Source organism: Camelus ferus, chromosome 32, assembly GCF_009834535.1.
Source record: "Camelus ferus isolate YT-003-E chromosome 32, BCGSAC_Cfer_1.0, whole genome shotgun sequence".
Classification (NCBI taxonomy): Eukaryota; Metazoa; Chordata; class Mammalia; order Artiodactyla; family Camelidae; genus Camelus; species Camelus ferus.
The window spans coordinates 11504180-11523187 of NC_045727.1; the positions used below are offsets into that span (position 1 = coordinate 11504180).

Here is a 19008-nt window from a genome sequence, read left to right on the forward strand (position 1 = left end):
GTCAGTTTAGTGACTGCGCCTTGGCTCCAGCGGCAGGCCAGGCAAGCATGTAGGTTTGCCAGGGAGGAAACCTGTGATGCCAAGGTGGCCCCAGGCACAGGGGCTGGGGGAGGAATGGGTCCAGCTGGCAGATGGCAGGAAAGAGGGGGGCCCAGGATAGGATGGGCCCAGGAACAAGCCCAATGGGGTGCCCAAGCAAGCAACAACAGGGGTTAGGGTTCAGTGGGGAGTCAGGGGACAAGGACACTAACCTGCCTTCTGCCTTGTCTCAGGGGCTCAGCCTCAGGGGATCACAGAGCCCAGCATTCTGTCTCCAGACACACTCCTGGGAGCAATTCTTAACCCAGAAGAAGGAGCCTAACTCTGCCCTAACTTACCATGGGCCCTCAGATGGCCTCCCTTCACCACATGGCCCAGCTACACTGTCCTCCCAGGCTAGACACACTCTCCTTGCTGTGGGAGTCGGGGTCTGGAGTCTAGTGCCCCAAATACCCCTTACCCCGGAAATGTGAGGGGCCCAGAGCTGGGGAGAGGTATGCTTTAAGGTGCAGCAGGCCTCCAGCAAAGGCCCCTCCAGCTAGTGGGTTCCTAGCTCAAATCTGTAACCGGGAGCAGCTAGGGACCCCATTTCTCACTCTGCCTCCCCACTCCTGTCAGGAAGACTAAGTTCAGGGGCAGGTGCAGCCCGCCTACTGGCAGCCTCAGCTTGAATGGTTAACCAGCCTTCTCAATCCCACAGGTGTCCCAGGTGGCTGTTAGAGGGAGCCCGCCTGTCCAAGTCTGCCCTGAGCCAAGCAGGAGGGGGTGGTAAATATTTGTCAGTGCGCAGGAGTGTCCACGCAGGGTGGACAGCTCGGATACCACAATTGCTCCCTACAGGGGGAGAGTCTGGAAAGCAGGTGCTGGCACTGCCTAAAGCTGACAAACAGCAGCGGACCCCTCCCCCGCCCCCCGCCCTGACTCGAGGTCCAGTGCTCTATGCACGGCCAGAGCAACTGTTCCACAGTCAGCACTGGGGCCGGAGGGCTGAGAGGCGCCAGGCACCACCTCGTCCGGCCCGGCTCAGCGCCTCTCCCCAGCGGCTCTGGTTCCGGGCGACAGCGCTGAGCCAGATCTAGCCCGGGCGAGGGCCTCCTCCAGCGAGACCCCCCCGAACTGAATGTGTGGGAGATCCGGGGCCCCCAGCAGGAGCCCTCCTCAGTTCCAACGCCCGGTCCTCGGCCCCGGCGCGCAGACTCGGATCCCGCGCTCCCCACCCGGCGCAGCCCCGGCGGGATCGGGGCGGGGGCGGGGGCGGGGCCGGGGGCGGGGGCGGGGCCGGGGGCGGGGCGCAAGCGGCCCGGCCTCCCACCCGCTCGGCGCGCGCCGCGCGGCGGCCATGGGGGCGCGGCTGGGCCGGCGGGCCGGGCCCGACGCGGGCTCGGAGGCCGGGGAGGCGGCGGGGTGCGGGCCCGCGCCCTACGAGCGCCGGGTGCGCTGGCTCCGCGAGATCCAGTCCACGCTCCGCGAGCGGCGGCCCGAGCGCGCCCGGCAGCTGCTGCGCCTCCTGCGCCAGGCGAGAGAAGGAGCCGGGGCCGGAGGCCGGGGGAGGGGCCGGGAGGCGATGCGGCGCTGGCCTCGGGCGCGGGAGGCAGGGCCGGCCCCGGACGCGCGCGGGCCAGGCGGGTTCCGAGGGGAGGTTACGACCGGCTGCAGCGGGTGGGGGTCTCGTCTGGGCTGGAGGGCGAGGGAGAGCAGTCGGCTCTAGTGGGGAGGGGACTGTGAGTGTGGAGGGGGTCCCATGACGGTCCGCATCTCTGGGGTTTGAAGCCAGTGGTGTGTGTGTGTTTTGAGGGTGCCCCAAAGGAGGACGGCTGAAAGGAGTGGCAAGTGATGGGCGAGTCATCTTGTATTGAAGGGCAGTGGGAAGAGGGCAGCGCCCCACCCTAGGGTGAAGGGAGGTGCGGCACTGGACCCCTGAGAGAGGACCTGGGAAGCAACAGCCCAGCTGGTCAGTGGGCGCCACCTTACCATGGTACCATGGCGGCGCAGAAAGGGCCACAGGACACTATGCCCGACCTCCTAACAGCAGCTCACACCCAGCGAATACACACACCTGGCATCTGTACATCACAACAGCACATCTGGACGGGCGGGGCTCTGGTTCCACATACACCAGTTACCTGAGTGGAGTTGCCCTAGGAGACATGAGTTTTGGTCCCAGCATCACCACTGGGCGAACCACGTCCCCCTCTGCCCACGTCCCCCTCTGCCCACGTCCCCACACCCTGTGGCAGCTGCCACCACAACCTGCCCCACCCTGTAAGCTGAAATCAGCTGGTGGTCTTTGGCTTGCAGGTGGATGATTACAGTTGGGGAACGGAGGCCCAGAGAAAAGTAGTGAGCCTAGGGCCACAGAGCAAACTGGGGGCCAGCCAAGGCCAGAGCCCAGCTGCCAGTGTCCCAGCTCTGCTCCTCCTGCTGCACTAGGTTTCCTTTCTCTGTGCCCAGCTGGCTGGAAAGGTGGGGCTGGCCCTTTAAGAGGAGCCATCCAGACCAGTAGAAGGCAGGCTACGGTCTGGGACCCTGTCTGGGTCAGGCCAGGCTCACGGCTCCCCCTCCCTTCTTCTGGATCCTCCCTAGCTAGCAGGTGCAACTTGAACAGTGTTTAAAATGCAAACAACAGAGCAGCATGAAACAGCCAGAGACCACCTAGAGACATGGTCTCTGGCATGGTGTCTGGAGCTCAAGGCACTGGCTGGGCATTTTAGCTGGGAAACTGGCTAGGTGGCCCATCATGTCCCAGAGGTTGAGATTCGAGGACCATTGAGGGGCCTGTCCTGCCCCATAAGCTACAGGGACTTTGCAGTTATGGCCCTTGGGCGAATTTCTGGCCCGGCCTGTCTTCCCATGCCCTGGGCTTATGCACAGAACACATCACTGTCTGGCTTGGGGAGGGCCCATGTGGGTTCTGGAGGCCCCTGGCTGTGCCTGCCCCATCAGCTTGTCCATATATCCTCTAAATGGATTCCCTAAAAGGCACCACACCAAGCCTGTGAGAGAAACAGGAGGAGGTGGCCAAGGAGTGAAGGCGGCAGGCCAGGGGTCGGTCGGTGGGGTCTGTCGGAGGGGTGGGAGGCTTGGAAGCTGAACAGAGGCTGGCAGGCAGGCGGGTCATGAATGCCAGGCTGTGGTGAGTTTTCAAACCATAGGCTGCGCATGTCTCTGCCATCAAACAACCTTGAGAGCACTTGGTCTCCACCGAAGGGGTTAAGGGTCAAGCTCAGGTGTATGTTTCATAGAGCTGGTGCTGGCCAGGTGGCCTAGAGGGGTGTCAGGAAAACGGGAGCCCTGGGAAGAGGCTGTTGGGGGTTGAGGCTGAACCTTCTTGAGCAGTGAGTTGGGGTGGTGAGAGCTGGGCAGGGATGGGGTGAGGGAAGAGGGTGGGGTGACTCCTGGGCTCAGGCTCAGGTGCCTGGGAAGATGGGGATAGTCATACCCTTTACTGAGCTGGGGACAAGAGACAAGACACGCCCAGTCTGAGCTGCCTTTGGGACATCTGAGCTGAGAGAGGGGTCCACCCTAATAGGAAGGGTCTGGACCTGTCAGCAAAGAGATGGTAGTCATAGCTCAGGGGAGCTTGGGAAGAGGTGCAGAGAGGCAAGGGGCCCAAAGGGGATGCTGGAGGGCAATGGGGTCCTCATCAGAGGAGCCCCCAAAGAATCCCCCAGACAAGCCCAGTCCCAGAGGAGGCAAGGTGTCTCAGCAGAATGTCTCACCTCCAGGGAACCAGTCTAAGAGTTCCTGGACCTACTTATCACCTCCCTGAGGCCCCTGATGCATCGACCCTCTGCTCATCTATAGGGTCCACCTGCCCTTGGACAGCTGGCCCATCACCGCCTGTTGCGAGGGAAATGGAGAGAGGGGATTGGATGTGAGAGGCTGCGGCTGGCTGGGGTGGGCCCTGGGGAAGGGAGGCCTGAGCCCTGGCTCACTCGACTCTCACTCCTGCAGGACCTGGGCCTCGAGGGAACCCTCCTCACAGACATCCTCTACAGGAACGTGGCCTTCCTCAATCTGGTGGACCCCATTTCCCACGACCTGCTTGTGAACCTGGCCCGGGACCTGCAGTGCCCCAAGTCGGTGAGGCCTGGGCTCCAGGTTGAGCTGTTTGGTTGACAGGGGCCAGGAGACCCCTGGGCTGAGAGCTAGGATCTGGGTCCTCACCTGGCCTGCTGCCTGGCCTTAGGCAGGTCCCCGCCCCTCTCTGGGACCTGATGCCAGTTTCAGTGTATTAGACTGGCCAGCAGTCAGAACACATGTGAAGTGTGCTTTCCCAGCCCTGGGAAGTCGTGTTGGGTAGACCCGTTTCCTGAGTGGCAGCGGGACTGTGTGCAGGCCCTGGCACCCAGGCAGGAAATCGTATGGGGAGCCTTTGGGATCTAGACATTCTGACAAACCCGCTGATAAAACCAAACTCCCAGCCCCTGATTCCCAGAGCCAGAAGAGAGCCGCCCTTACCTGGAACCCCTGTCCACATGTCCCCCTTGGGGACAAGCACCCACTGCTTCCCACAGCAGCTCATGCCACAGGCAAGTCCCTCCTACATTGAGTTGGCATCTGCCACCTGCAGCCTCCCCCCTGTGCCACCACATCTGCCCAGAACATCACTCCCCCCACCCCCACCAACTTTGTCAGCACCTGCAGATGCCCTGCCAAGGAGCACTGAAGGTGCCGTGCTCCTGACACAGCATGTGGCCAGCCACCAGCCCCCAGCCCTTCGTCACAGCAAGTCTCTGGGGCCCCACGAGGGGCCCCGCCAGCTCGGAACTCCCACGTCCACGTGCGCGGGCTGCCAAGGGTTCTCTGAGGCTAGCCTAGAGCCATCACAGTGACCGCTAGGGCTTGCTGCCACTGTGTGTGCGCGCTGTTACCAGAGGGACTGGGTAGAAGAATGTGCTAGCTTGTGGAGCGTGCTCAGTGCCAGCTTTGTGGAAAGCAGGGCACCCCGTATCCTGCCCGCGCTGGGCCTCTGCGAGGGCCCATGGGGACCAAGAGGGAACCAGGTGGTGGGGCTGCACAACCTTAACCCTCCCCGCCCTGGCAGCCCAGACCCAGGCCCCAGGGGCGCGGCCTCGCTTGGAGAGTGAGAGGAAGAAGAGCATGCTGACCTGGCTTGTTCCTATTCCCTGGGGGTGGCGTCAGTGGAGCAGGGCTCCCTGGAGGGGCCTGGTCCTGCCTTCCCCTGTGGCGAGTACCAGGGGGGCGCTGAGGATGGACAGGGAGCCGGCTGATAGCCCGAGACTTTGGCCCAGGGCCTGAGGACAGGGAACAAGGGCCCATTGTCTGGGCTTCCTCCCGCCGGGCACTGCGGGCCTCGGACCTGCCTGTCCAGCTCCCAGTGGGCAGCCTCCCCTGGCTCAGAGCCAGGCCGCGGCGGAGTAGGGGGTGGGGGTGGAGGGGGAGAGCCAGTGGGCAGCTCAGTGATCCGTGAGTGAATGACTGTGCGCATGCACAGGCTTGGGTCTCCAAGGCCCGGGGGGCGGGAGGGGCTCGGCCTCCCCCTGACAACGCTGCCTCCCCCCAGGACTATGAGCTCTGGAAGTCCTCGGACAAGATCTGTCGGCAGCTCATCTACCACCTCACCCCTCACTCCAAGCGGCAGCGAGGGTCCAGCTTGCCCCGGAGGAAGACCCAGAGCTGGTAAGGGAGCCCAGCCACAGCCCCACCACACAGGCCCTGGGGGTCCCTTTCCAGGCCCCTCTCAGCAAGAGCTGGTGCCTGAAATCCCACCATGGGCCCCTCACCCTCGTCTGCAGCACAGCTGCACCTCCTGGCCACTGGCAGTGGTGGCAGAAGCTCCCCAAGCCCAGTTACTTACTCTCCATGTGACCTGCCTGCTGCCTTCGGGCCATCCCTCAGCCCTCCGCCTGCCACAGGGCCTGGCCCCCTGGACCAAGAGGACCTCAGCAGGAGTCAGCTGAGTCCCCACAACAGGCCATGAGGGAGGGAGATTCTGGGTCGTGATGCCCATTTTACAGGGAAGGAAACTGAGGCCGGGAGAGGCAGAGTATCTTGCCCTGAGTTTCCTGCAGCCCTCTGGGGACTCTTTACCAGGCTAAGGCTTCCACAACCAGCCCAAAGGCTTACTCCGCCATGGGGTCCCCCTCTCAGTCACTCCATCACAGCCTCATGGCCAGACTCAGCCACTGGGGCCCAGGCCCAGAACCTCAGCCCTGGTTCTCTCCCCTGCTTGCCCCCTTGGACCTGGTGGCCCCTGTTGAGCCCAGAGCCCATGGGGTTGTTCCCTGCCTTGGCAGGTGGGGGCCCTGGAGGTGTTCTCAGCACTTTCAGTCCCTAGGCAGGCCTGTCTGCCTAGTGAGCCCTGCTCACATGACAAGAGAGAACCAGAGAGGGGTTCCAGGGAAAGCGCCTCTAAACTTCCCTCCCAGTTCAGAACACAGGGAATCCTCCCTCAGGGCAGGTCCCCACCCACATGCCCCAACACCTCCCCTCTCACTGGGCCTGTTCCCTTTCTAGCCCCCAAGGCTGGAGGGACCAGCTTGATACCCCATCACCCTCACAGGAACATCAATCTTTATTCCAAAGGGTTGACTTTAGACGAGCCAAGTGAAAAAAAAAAGTGTGGGCAGGGGTCAGAGTGCCCGTGATTTGGAGACCTGGCTCCCCCTTAGAGGTGTGTGACCATGGAAGCATCACATCACCTCTTGGAGCACCCCTCTGCACATCTGCCGGGCTGGCATGAAGATAAGTGAGACAGCAGATGTGACAGTGTGGTGAGCAGGTGCACGGCAGGTTTTTAGGGTCCCAGCTCACAGAACCTTCACACATGGGCATTTAATCCTCATGGCCAGGTCCCCCGTTAGCCAAAGGGGACTCTGAGGCTCAGAGCGATTCCGAGCACTAGTCGTGGGCAGTCATTTAGCAAGTGGCGGTTTGACCCCAGCTTGGCCAGCCTGCAGGGCCTGGTGGGCCTTGCCACCACCCAGGGCTGCCCTGAGAGGCCATTGTCTATGGCTGGTGGGGACCCACAAGGCAGGCCCTGGGCCCTTGCTCAGTACCTCCCCCCCTGCCACTGCCCCCCAGCCTCAAGAGCAGCCTCCAGAGGACTCTGCTGGCGGGGGAGACCGTGAACCTGTCAGGGATCACGCTGTCAGCGCAGGACGTGCAGCACATCACGCGCTACCTGGGCAGCCGGGGCGCCGGGCTCGCGGTGCTGGACCTGAGCTTCACAGGGCTGAGTGACGAGCTGCTGCGCCGGCTGATGCCCAGCCTCTGGACGCTGCCCCGCCTCACCCAGCTCCTGCTCAACGGTAACCGGCTGACCCGGGCCGCCGCCCGCGAGCTCACCGAGGCTGTCAAGGACACCAGCAAGTTCCCGGTGCTGGCCTGGGTGGACCTGGGCAACAACGTGGACGTGGCCTCCCTGCCCCAGCCCCTGCTGGTTGGCCTGCGCCGGCGGCTGAGCCAGCGCACCTCGCTGCCCACCATCTACGAGGGTGGAGACCTGGAGCCTGAGGGTGGCACAGCCGTGGCCACCGCCGTTGCCTCCACCTGGGACTCTGCAGCTGTTGGACCAGGGCCCAAGCCTCAGGCCTGCTGCACCAGGTGAACTGCCACCCACCCTGGTGCCTGCTTCCTGACTGGCAATGCTCCCGAGCACGTTTGAGGGGGTGATAGAGGCCCCCAGATCCAGTGCAGAGGCTTAGCCTGGGATTCATGGCACAGAGGAGGATGGGCTTGTTGGAGGCCAGATGGTCAGTCCAGGCTGGAGCCTCAGCCTTCCCTCAGCAGGAGGGGCCCGGTACCTGCTGTGCAGACCCCACAATAAAGGGTGATGCCCCCTCTGCCTCGGCCTTTCTGCACTGTGGGCCTCAGAGCCACTGAGTGTGAGCCCCGTTGCTGGGGACTCGGGGACCCTGCCCGCCTGAAAGGGAGGGACCAAGCTCACGCTGACCTCCGCCGGGTCAGGATTCCCACAGACACCAAAGGAGGTGGGAGGGTCCATCTGTGGGCCGGGAGTTAGAGGAGGCCTCCAGGGACTGGGCCCTGACGTCTGGGCAGGACTTGGGCGTCTTAAGGAGGGAGCAGGAGGCAGCAGTTTGGGAGCCCAGAAAGAGGCAGAGCTCATGCCTGAGCCCCAGCTGCTGACCCCCCACCAGGGCCCGTTGGGCTGAGGACAAGGCTGTGCCAGCAGGAAGTGAGGCTTGTGTCCCACAGGGCACAGTGCTGCCCACCCCCAGGCCTCCTGTACTTGGCCAGTGTGCAGCTCCACGGGGGTAGGAGATACATCGGCCAGAGACAAAGAACTATGTGTTCCCTCCAGGCTCTGGGGGGTCCAAATGCACAGTCCTCCCCCGTGGGGGAACCCAAGAGAGCAGGCAGGGGGTGGAGGTGAGCGTGGCCAGCATCAGGGGACCTTGGGGTGGGGCAGTACTGGGGCAGCCCTGGGAGACTGCTGGCTCCCAGCAGGAGGCCTTCTCCTGTCCTCCACAAGCACCACAAGGGCAGGCTCCAGACCAGATGCCGTGGTCACCTCCCAGCCCTGGGTGGGGAGCTGGGGTTCAGCCCCACTAGGTGCTGGGCAGGGCAGGGGGAGATGTCCAGGGGGAACTGAGGCTGGAGTGGGGAAGCCATGGCCCAAGGCTCCCCTACAGAGCTGGGAGGGCAGGTCCACGGGCAGCAGGATCCTGCCAGATGAGGAGAGACCCAGCTGCGGAGGAAAGCTCTGAGGGCAAGGAGAAGGCGGGGTCCCCCTGGGCCCACATCCCCAGGCCCACCAGCTCTGGCCCACAGGGGACTGTGAGTTGGCATTGATTACACACATCCCCAGGCGGCCGGATGTACAAGCCTCTTGGGCCAGAAGGGAGATGGCCAAGAAGGGTGAGGTCAGTCCCAGGACCTGGCAGGAGGTGGGGAGGAAAAGAGCTCCCCTCCTATGCTGTCTGCCCACCACCCCCGCCCCCATCACCGCCCCGAGGTTGGGCCCTGCTGATCTGACTGCTTTTAGTGGAACACTTACCAGGAGGTGGTAGGAAGGGTGTGAAGACCGTCCGGTTCAGCTCAGCTCCACTCCTGACCCAGCCAGACCCTCCTGATTCTGGGCCTCAGGTCTCTCCTTCTTCCCCTCTGTTAAACAGGGCCGCTCTCTGCTGTGCCTTCCAGCCCTCAACTGCTCCATCCTGGGGTCCTGGCCCCTCCTTGGCCTCCGTGTTTTAGACATGGGTCTGCCCAGTGGCTGGGAGCTATGGAAGTGTCCCTCTGAGCCCCCACTCTGGGGCAGGGGGCTGAGGCTCCTGGGGGGAGGCAAAGCAGGGTGCGGGGTGGAAGAGGCCATGAAGGGCAGGATGAGGAAGCAGGCCTGGGGTCGGGCAAGCTGATAAGCCCATATCCTGCGCCTCTTTGCTGGAGAAACGCCAAGCTGTCTGTGTCCCTCCTGCCCCCTCGCTCCCTGCCCACCACTGGCCCGAATCTGCCCACACACCTTGAATGTGACCACTCGGAGAGATTTCCACCAGGATGGTGTGAGGACCTGAGCTGGGTATCGCCCGGCGAGCTCTGGGAGAATGCAGGCGGTGGCAGCTGGTCTCAATCTCCCTGCCTGTCAGACGGACGCATGCAGTGCACTGACCGAGCTGGAGCAAGAAACAGCTTGAAAGATGCCAGCTGGTCTTGTTCCCACGCAGATGTCCATAGCCCCTTCTTGGGGCCCTTATGGCCACCAGCGAGGCTACTCTACAGCCAGGAAGTGGGGGCTTGTGCCTCACCCAGCCTGGTGGGCAGATGGTGTCCACCTGGCCAGCTCCAGCCCAAGTTCCAGACCGAGGAGGCTGCAGGTGGACCTCGCTCAGGCCGGTCCTCTCCTAGGCCCAGGCTTGGAGGCAGACAGACTTGGCCTGGTCCCACTCTGTGACCCACTGGTGGTGTGGTCCTCTTGGGGCCTGTTCCCTCTTCTTGGGAACTAGGTACACCAAGCCTCCCTGAATCCTCCTGGAGTAGTTGGATGGGACTGCATGGGACTTCCGGGCAGATGCTCTGCAGCCTCACTGGGGCCTCCACCCAGGGCTCTCTGGGTGGGAAATGGCAAGAGCCCAAACCTCGGGACTATGCAGCCCAAACCTGAAGCCATTTATTTATTTAAGGAGCAATTCATAGCCTCTCTCTGGGCCAAGCACTGTTTTGATGGCTTTACACCCCTTTAATTCTCTTTGAATTTGTAGGACGTCAGAGCTATTACTGCCTCTGTTTTGGAGGTGAGCAAACTGAGGCAGGGAGAGGTAATGTGACCTGTCCAAGGTCACCAAGCTAGGAACTGGAGGAGCCAAGAAGTGAGCCAGGCATCTGGCTTCAGTCTGTGACACTAACCCCTGCCTGGTGCTGCCTGTATCACAGCCACCCTGGGGCCGAGGAGTCACCCAGATTCCTGCCAGAGGCCATTAGGGGCCGAAGACCATTGTGGTGGATCTGCTGGCAGGTGTCCTGCATCAGGGAGAGACCTCCAGTAAGACTGCTCAGGACCTCCCTGGGCCCCCATTTCCTCATGTGCGAAGTGGTTGGGGTGGGGGGCAGTGGAGATGCGGGCTGTACCCTCTTCCGGAAGGGGACTGACAAGGAGTGAGTCTGGAAGTACTTGCTGGACTAAGCCCTGCTCGGGGGTGCGTTCACCTCCCTGGGACTTGGCGTCCTCGGGCCTTGTCAGGAAGTTGAGATTGATGTTCTCACGGAAAGACGTAGAAATGATGCCTGTTCTCCAAGGACTTGGGAACTTGGGGACTTTGGTTCTGTCCCAGAAGGGAGGACATGTGAGCCCAGATAAAGTGCTTTAAGATACGAATCTACAGCAAATATCAGCTGCTCTGACAGTCTTCCTCTTGAGAATCCAAAATCTCAGGCAACTGACTGATCACCCCAGTGGCCGATATTAACGCAGCACAGAGGTTTTTCTCTAGCTCCTGGAGAGAAAGGAAGAGACTTCTCCCTCTAGAGAGTTGCCAATCACCAGTGGAAACTGGAATTTCCTTTTCCAGCCATATACTTCAATTTTACTTTTTAAAATAATATCTTATGTTAAAAATAATTCTTGGAGGGAGAGTACAGCTCAGTGGTAGAGTGCATGCTTAGCATGCATGAGGTCTCGGGTTCAATCCCCAGCACCTCCATTTAAAAAAATTAAAATTAAAAAATAATAAATAAATAAACCTAATTACCACCCCCAAAACAGCAACAAAAAATAATTCTTCATTGTAGTACAATTGAAGTATAATTAAGTGGACATCACAAGTGTTGTAAGTTTAACGTGTGCAATATGGTACGTACATTCTGATTTGTGGATAAATCCCTGAAACCACCACCCTAATCAAAGCAGTGAACACATTTGTCACGCCCAACAGATTCCTCGTGCCCCTTGGTAATGCCTCCCTCCCACCTCTCTCCATGCTTCCCCCAGCAAATATTGACCTGCTTTCTGTCCCTTTAGATTTGTGCACATTTTCTGGTTTTAGGTATATGGAATCATACAGGGTGCACTCTTTTTTTTAATAACTTTTCTCACTTAGCATAATTATTTTCAGGCTCCCACGAAGATGTATGTATCAACAGTCCTTTTTAATTGCTGAGTAGCATTCTGCTGGATGGATATACCACAATTCACTTACCTGTTGATGGACATTTGGGTTGTTTCCAGTGTTTAGCTATTACAAAGAAAGCTGCTATGAATATCCATGTACAAGTTTCTGCATGAACATCTATTTCCTTTTCTCTTGGGTAGTGATATCTCAGTATGGTTTTCTTTTTTGTAATATCTTTTTCAGGTTTTGTTAGAGGGATAATGCTGGTCTCATAGAATGAGTTGAGACGCATCCCCTTCTCTTCAACTTTTTGGGAAGAGTTTGCATAGAATTGATATTATTTCCTCCTTCAATATTTGGTAGACTTCCTCAGTGAAGGCACATGGGCCTGAAGATTTCTTTGAGTGAAGTTTTCTGTTAAATTTCTTTAATAGAGGTAGGGCTCTTCAGGTTAGTACTTCTTGAGTGAACGCTGGTGTTTTGGTCTTTCAAGGAATTTGTCCGTTTCATCTAAGTCGTTGAATTTGTTGACATCAAGTTGTTCATAAGATTCCCTTTTAACATCTGTGGATCTGTAGTAGTCACCTCTCCCATCTCAGAGGTTGGTAATTGTGTCTTCCTCTTTCTTTCCCTAATTGCCTGACTGGTCTGGCTACAGGTTTATCAATTTTATTGATCTTCTTAAAGAATCATCTTTTGATTTCACTGATTATTCTCTATCGTTTTCTTTTCTATTTCATTGATACCTACTTGGATCCTTCTTTTCTTCCACTTACTTGATTTCATTGGCTCTTCTTTTTCTATTCTTAAATGAAATCTTGTCTGATTAGTTTGGCTAAGATAATTGTTCTGAGACATATCCTTTTTTCCAATATAGGTGTTTAGTGCTGTTTACTTAAAAAAAAAAAAAAACAGCCAAAACGCACAATGTGAAAGCTGTGAGTCAAGTTTACTCAGTGTCTTCACTGAGGACTATAGCCCAGGAAAGAGCCCCTCAGGTAGCTCTGAGAAACTGTTCCAAAGAGTTAGGGGGAGAAGTCAGTATATACATGATTTTGTTGAAGGTGGTGTGGACAACCAAGCACACATCTTGGTAGAAGTTTGCTGCTGGTCACAAGGAACAGAAATCTTAGTTAATGGTTAGTGCTTTTGTAAGTATGGAATGGTGTGAGAATCCAGGTTTATAAAATATTTCTCCTGAAAATATTTAACTATCTGAAGGTCTGTTCTGCCAGTTTTCCCAAAGCACAGAGTGCCTCATCCCTGATCTCTGCCCTGAACTCCTTTCAGGGTGTGTTGAAGGTCAGCGACTGCAGTGTCTAATGATTCAATAGAGCCAGATGGCTAGTGACACTGTTTAGTTGGCAGTGCTATAAACTACCTAAGTTTTGCTGTAGTGGCATCCTACAAATTCTGATGTCTTTCCATTTTCAAGTCAGTTCAGACTACTTTCCAACTTCTTTTTTGGGTTCTTCGTTGATTCATGCGTTACTTAGAAATGTGTTATTTTGTTTCCAAGTATTTAGAGATTTCCCAAGGATCTCTCTTCTAATGATTTCTAATTTAATTAAACTGTGGTCGGACAACATAATATGGCTTGAAGCCTTTGGATCTTGATAAATGTTCGATGTGTACTTAAGAAGAATGTATATTCTTCTATTGTTGGGTGTCCTATGTTAAAGTCAAGTTGACTTACCATGTTGTTCAAGTTTTCTATATCCTTGATGGTTTTCTGCCTACTTGCTCTATCGATTATTGAGAGGGGAACTGAAATCTGACTGTACTTTTGTCTATGTCTTGTTGCAGTTCTATCCATTTTTTGTTTCATGTATTTTGAAGCCTTATTATTAGGTGCATAAGTGTTTAAGATTGCTAAGGCTCCTTGATTAACTGACCCTATCATCATTATGAAATGACTTTCATTATCCCTGAAACCTACTTGTCTGATATTAATATAGATACTCCAGCTTTCTTTTGGCTAGTGTTAGCAATGGTATTATCTTTTTCCATCCTTTTATACTTTTAACCTATTTATGTCTTTAAATGTGTTTCTTGTAGGTAGTCTTGCTTTTCTGAATCCAGTCTGACAATCTCTGCTTTTTCTTTTTTTTACATTTTTTTGAGTTGTAGTCATTTTACAATGTTGTGTCAAATTCCAGTGTAGAGCACAATTTTTCAGTTATACATGAACATACATATATTCATTGTCATATTTTTTTCACTGTGAGCTACCACAAGATCTTGTATATTTCCCTGTGCTATACAGTATAATCTTGTTTATCTATTCTGCATATGCCTGTCAGTATCTACAAATTTTGAAATCCCAGTCTGTTCCTTCCCACCCCCAGCCCCCTTGGCAACCACAAGTTTGTATTCTATGTCTATGAGTCTGTTCCTGTTTTGTATTTATGTTCATGACAATCTCTGCTTTTTAATTGAAATGTTTATACCATTTACATTTACTGTGATTATTGATATGGTTAGGCTTAAGCCTATCATCTTGCTATTTATTTTCTATTTATCTCATCTATTGTTTCTCTTTTTCTGTCTTCTTTTGGAGTAATTTTATTTATTTATAAACCTGCGTTGGCTTAACTCTCCTCTTTTTATTGAGGTAAAATCCACATAATAAGAAATTCATCATGTCAATCACTTTAAAGTGTACAATTTAGTTGTTTTTAGTATATTCTCCATGTTGTGCAGCCATCATCACTAATTACAGAACATTTTTGTTACCCTCCCCCCAAAAAAACCCCATACCCATTAAGCAGGCACTCTCTATTCTGCCCTCTCCCAGTCCCTGCCACTCTCTAATCTCCTTTGTCTCTATGAACTTGTCTATTCTTGCATTATGTGTACAACATGCAGTCTTTTGTGTCTCCCCATGTTGTAGCATGTGCCAGTAATTCATTCCTTTTTATGGCTAAATAATATTCTATTGTACGGGTATACCACTTTTGTTTATCCATTCGTCAGTTGTTGGATACTTGAGCATTGGCTTCTTTGTATTTAGCGTTGTTTTCGAATTTATTATGTATTTTTAAATTATCACAGTCTGGCTTCCAGTAATATACCACTTCCTGTAAATGAAATTAACAATGGTATACATTTTCCCCTCTTGACCTTTATGCTAATATTGTCATGCCCATTTTACTTTTACATACGTCATAAACCCCATAATACTATCTTCACTCCTTTGTGTAGATTCAGATTTCCAGCTGGTCTAATTTTCCTTTTGCTAGAAGGATGTCCTTTAATATTTTTTTGTATAGCAGGTCTCCTGGTGATGAAGTTTCTCAGCCTCCGTGTTCTGAAAACATTTGTACTTTGCCTTCATTAAAAAAAAACGTTCCCTCCAGGTATTGAATCCTAGAGTTTTTTTCTGTCAGTGCTTTGAAGATGTTGCTTCACTATCTTTGTGTTTGCATGGTTCCCAATGAGAAATGCCACCCTTATCTTTGTTCTTCTGATTATAACTTTTCTTTCTCTAGCTGCTTATTAGGATTTTTCTCTTAACCACCAGTTTTGAGTAATGATATGCCTTGGTGTCGTTTTCTTCATATTTCTTATGCTTGGAGTTCATTTAGTTTCTTGGATCTGTGGGTTTACAGTTTTCATGAAGTTTGGGAAATTTTCTAGATTTTTCTTTTTTGAGGAGGGGAATGGGAGGAAGGTAATTAGGTTTATTCATTTTTAGAGGTGGTACTGGGGATTGAACTCAGGACTTTGTGCATGTTAAGCACACGCTTTATCACTTGAGCTATATCCTCCCCTCTAAGTTTGACCATTTCTTCAAATAATTTTTGTTTCCCTCATCACCTCTCCTTTGGTAACTCCAACTACCCATATACTAGGACACTTGGAGTTGTCCCACAGCTCTCTTTTCTTTTTCAAATTCCTTTTTTCTGTTTCATCTTGGATAGTTTCTATAACTATGCCTTAAAGTTCACTAATCTTTTCTTCTGCAATGTCTTATCTGTTGTGAGTCCCATCCAGCTATAGGTCAGTGGGAAGTTTCTCCTTCTCTCCTCTTTTTTCTTATGTCTCCTCCCTTTACAACCCTCCTTTTTAGATTTCATGTCTCTACTTAACTTTCTGAATATACGAAATAGTTAAAATAACTGCCGTGATGTCCTCTGCTACTTCTAACATTTGTGTCAGTTTTGGTTGTTTTAAATTATTCTCATATGGGCTGTGCTTTCCTGCCTCTTTGCATATCTCATAATCTTTGACTGTATGCCAGACATTGTGAATTCTACTTTGTAGGGTGCTAGATATTTTTATGTTTCTATAAATCTTCTCTAGCTTTGTTCCAGGATACATCTAATTGACCTGGCAGCAGTTTGATCCTTTCATGCCTTGTTTTTATGATTTGTCAGCTGGGTCCAGAGGAACTCAGCCTAGGGCTAGTCATTCTTCATTTATGAGCCAAGAATTTCCTGGATACTTGTATTAAAACACATATTTTTGTATTATAAATGTTTTTACTGAATGTTTAAATTTTTTAATGATGCCTTGACACCTTGGGGCCTTGTTAATCCTTCAGAGACTGCCCCTCCTATAGTTAATTCCTAGAGATAGTAAACAGTTTGCTTGCACAATATACCTTTCACACACAAACTAACCAATCCAGAGTCTATCCCCAACCACCTTTAACTCTCACACATCAAGCCACTATCTCCCCTGCTATACATCATCGCAGTGCCAGGTACTGAGACGACCCCTGTAGCTCACAGCCCTGAATTTATTCAAACTATCTAATTCTATACTTATTCAAAATAAAACCCCTGGTACATTTTGAACAATAGTCTACTCACTATCCTGAGTTCCTCTCTGGCCGCTGGGACCCTTCCCAGCCCTGTGTGATGCCAGGCACTGTTACAACTTTTCTGATGGTTCCTTCCCCAGACTCAGTTTACTCACTCCTATACTGATCGGTATTCTGAATATTCAAGAGGGATCTTCTGCAGACCACCTGGGTTCTCTGTGCAGCTTTCTTCTCTCTGCTATTCTGTCCTATGAGCTCGAGCTGCCTCAGCCTCTCAACACTTAAGTGACTCCTCAGCCCAGGAAGGCTGGCGTGATCCCTTTGTGCCACAGCCTGGAAACTCTCACAATGCAGTATTTGTTACCACCCCATTTGTTACCCATCTCTTAGGGATTACTCTTCTTCAGTCTCTTGAGTTTTTATCTTTTTGCAGGCATGAAGGTATAAATCTAGGCAATTACCCCCATCTTGGCCAGAAGCAGAAAGAACGTCTGTGTGCTCTGCCTTTATTTTTTAAAGTTATGGAATACCCAGCAGGTGAGTCAGTATCAATGAATCAATTGAGTCTAAACGCTCCCTTGTACAGATAACAAACCAGGGGTCTGGAGAGAATTTGTAGTGGCAACAGAGCCAAAATTCACCTCTTAAATCTTGGTCTAGTTATCCTTCTATGACTTCATCCTTTGTTCTTTATCTTGCCAAGTTGTTTTCAATTTTAAATATATTTTCTAAGAAAATACGTTAAAAAAAATGATAGCATGTGCTTAAAGTGATCTCCCGATGATCTTGAGACTGCTCCTCCCCAGCCTTGGAAAAAGTTGGAAGCTTACTCCCTAGAGGGGGTGACAAGCTTTCTGGACTAGGAGGCCTTCCCAGAAGCCTAGAAGATGAAGTGAATCTGGACATACATGAATGCTGAGAATCCCCAGCCCTCTTCCCCTCAACTCAGCTCCCAGGAGGCCAGCAGGCCAAGGTAAGCCCTCCTGACAAGAGACTGAAGGTTTCTTCAAGGAATCTCACCAGCCCAAGAGGAAAGTCCTAAAAGTATGTTGGGGATTTACCCAAAAAGTCCAAATCAGCTCACCTCACAAACACATTCTTTTTAATACCCCAGTCTTCAATGTAAGCAGACTACTGATGAATGCCAGGCAGCTAAAAAGAAAGGTATAAAAATGAGACTAAAAGAAAAACAAAAAGCGGTAAGAAAACATCACACAGGAGATGAAAGCTTCAACACAGCACACTCACGTCCTTAGAGGAAGATATTGCAACCATGGAATTAAGTCCTATTAAAAAAATTAAAAGGAATCTTAAGATAATCAACTTGGGGAAATCTGCCACATCGGAGATCAAAAAACAAGAAAATTGGGTGTGGGGTGGCAGAGAGAAAAGAGAAAGAGAAACAGAGGTTAAGTCCAGGAAATACAACATCTGAATAACAGGATTCCAGAAAGAAAAATCAGAAAACCAAAGGAAGGAAATCATTAACAAGTTACTCAAAAAAGTTTCCCAGAAAGGAAGGATTAGAGTCCATTCTGAAAAGGTTCAGCGAAAGCCTGGCACGATGCATGAAAACAGACCTGAGCCAGGGCACGTCAGTGTGAAATCTCAGAACACTGGTGACAGATGGGAAAGGGGGTCACACACACAGGTCAGCACTCAAGTGGCTTCAGACCTCCACAGCAACACAAGATGCCAGAAGAAAAATGCCTTCAAAATTCTAAAGGAAAACCAATTCCAATCCAGAATTTCATACTCAGTCGGGTATTGCGAGAACAAGCCATTTTCAAATATGCAATGCTCTCAAAAAATTACTGGCCATGCACCCCTTCTATAGCAGGTCTCTACCAGAATGAGGTAATAAACCATGAGAGGAAGAGGTTACACATACAAAACAACAGGAGATTCTACAGAGGAAAGCCCAGGGTAGCAGCAACACGTTAGGCACCAAGGACAGCCAGTCTAGACTGGGGCCAATCAAGAAGGAATGGATAAAACAGATGATGTATTAATGGCTTCAGAGAACTTTGGAGTTGAACTCATGACAAGGAGATGGAAAACTAAGCAATTAAGAATGGGATGGAGTATAGCTCAAGTGGTAGAGCATGAGCTTTGCATGCATGAGGTTCTGGGCTCAATCCCCAGTACCTCCTCTAAGAATAAATAAATAAATAAACCTAATTACCTCCCTCCACCCCACCCCCAAAACGTGAGGATTATAAATTCCAGGGAAGAGGAAGTTCTGCAGGAAAGTAGTCTACTTTACTACCTGGTTCAGCTGTGAATTAAATACCCAGCCCTAATAATGTAAACACTGAATATGATCTAACCAGCATCACATCAGGGAGGTGGTGATGGGGAGTTCTTGCATGGTGGGCAGGAGGAGGAAGTTGAACAAAATTTCAAGGAGGAGCCACACAAGGCAGTTTACATTGAGACATGAAAGCAAATGTAAACCACCAGCCAAGAGCTGGAGAGGGCTACCGGGAGGTGGGAATGGGGACAAGGGCCGACAGAGCAGGAGGGCTGCTGTTGGTCACAATAAATCTACCAGAATTATTTGCTCTTTCAATGCGAATAACTGACAAACATTATTCTAAAATGCAGGATATGAAACTTTACAAATCTCTGTTTTGGGTTAATTTTATTATTTTATAAAACTTCTAAACTTTT

The 19008-nt window shown here is 52.3% G+C and overlaps 1 protein-coding gene across 1 annotated transcript; it reads left to right on the forward strand.

Annotated features, from left to right (window-relative positions):
• The first annotated feature begins 1378 nt into the window (after positions 1-1378).
• Positions 1379-7848, forward strand: LRRC75B (leucine rich repeat containing 75B). Its single transcript, XM_032471427.1, has 4 exons — positions 1379-1555; positions 3994-4122; positions 5567-5682; positions 7087-7848. The coding sequence occupies exons 1-4, from the start codon at positions 1379-1381 to the stop codon at positions 7610-7612; spliced, it is 948 nt and encodes a 315-aa protein (XP_032327318.1). The 3' UTR covers positions 7613-7848.
• The last annotated feature ends 11160 nt before the right edge of the window (positions 7849-19008 follow it).

What these genes read in the sequence shown, in the direction of transcription:
- LRRC75B (XM_032471427.1), top strand. Translation starts at nt 1,379, where the DNA reads ATGGGGGCGCGGCTGGGCCGGCGGGCCGGGCCCGACGCGGGCTCGGAG. An exon ending in TGCTGCGCCTCCTGCGCCAG is followed by an intron (nt 1,556 to 3,993) that starts GCGAGAGAAGGA and finishes TCACTCCTGCAG; the next exon opens with GACCTGGGCCTCGAGGGAAC. An exon ending in ACCTGCAGTGCCCCAAGTCG is followed by an intron (nt 4,123 to 5,566) that starts GTGAGGCCTGGG and finishes GCCTCCCCCCAG; the next exon opens with GACTATGAGCTCTGGAAGTC.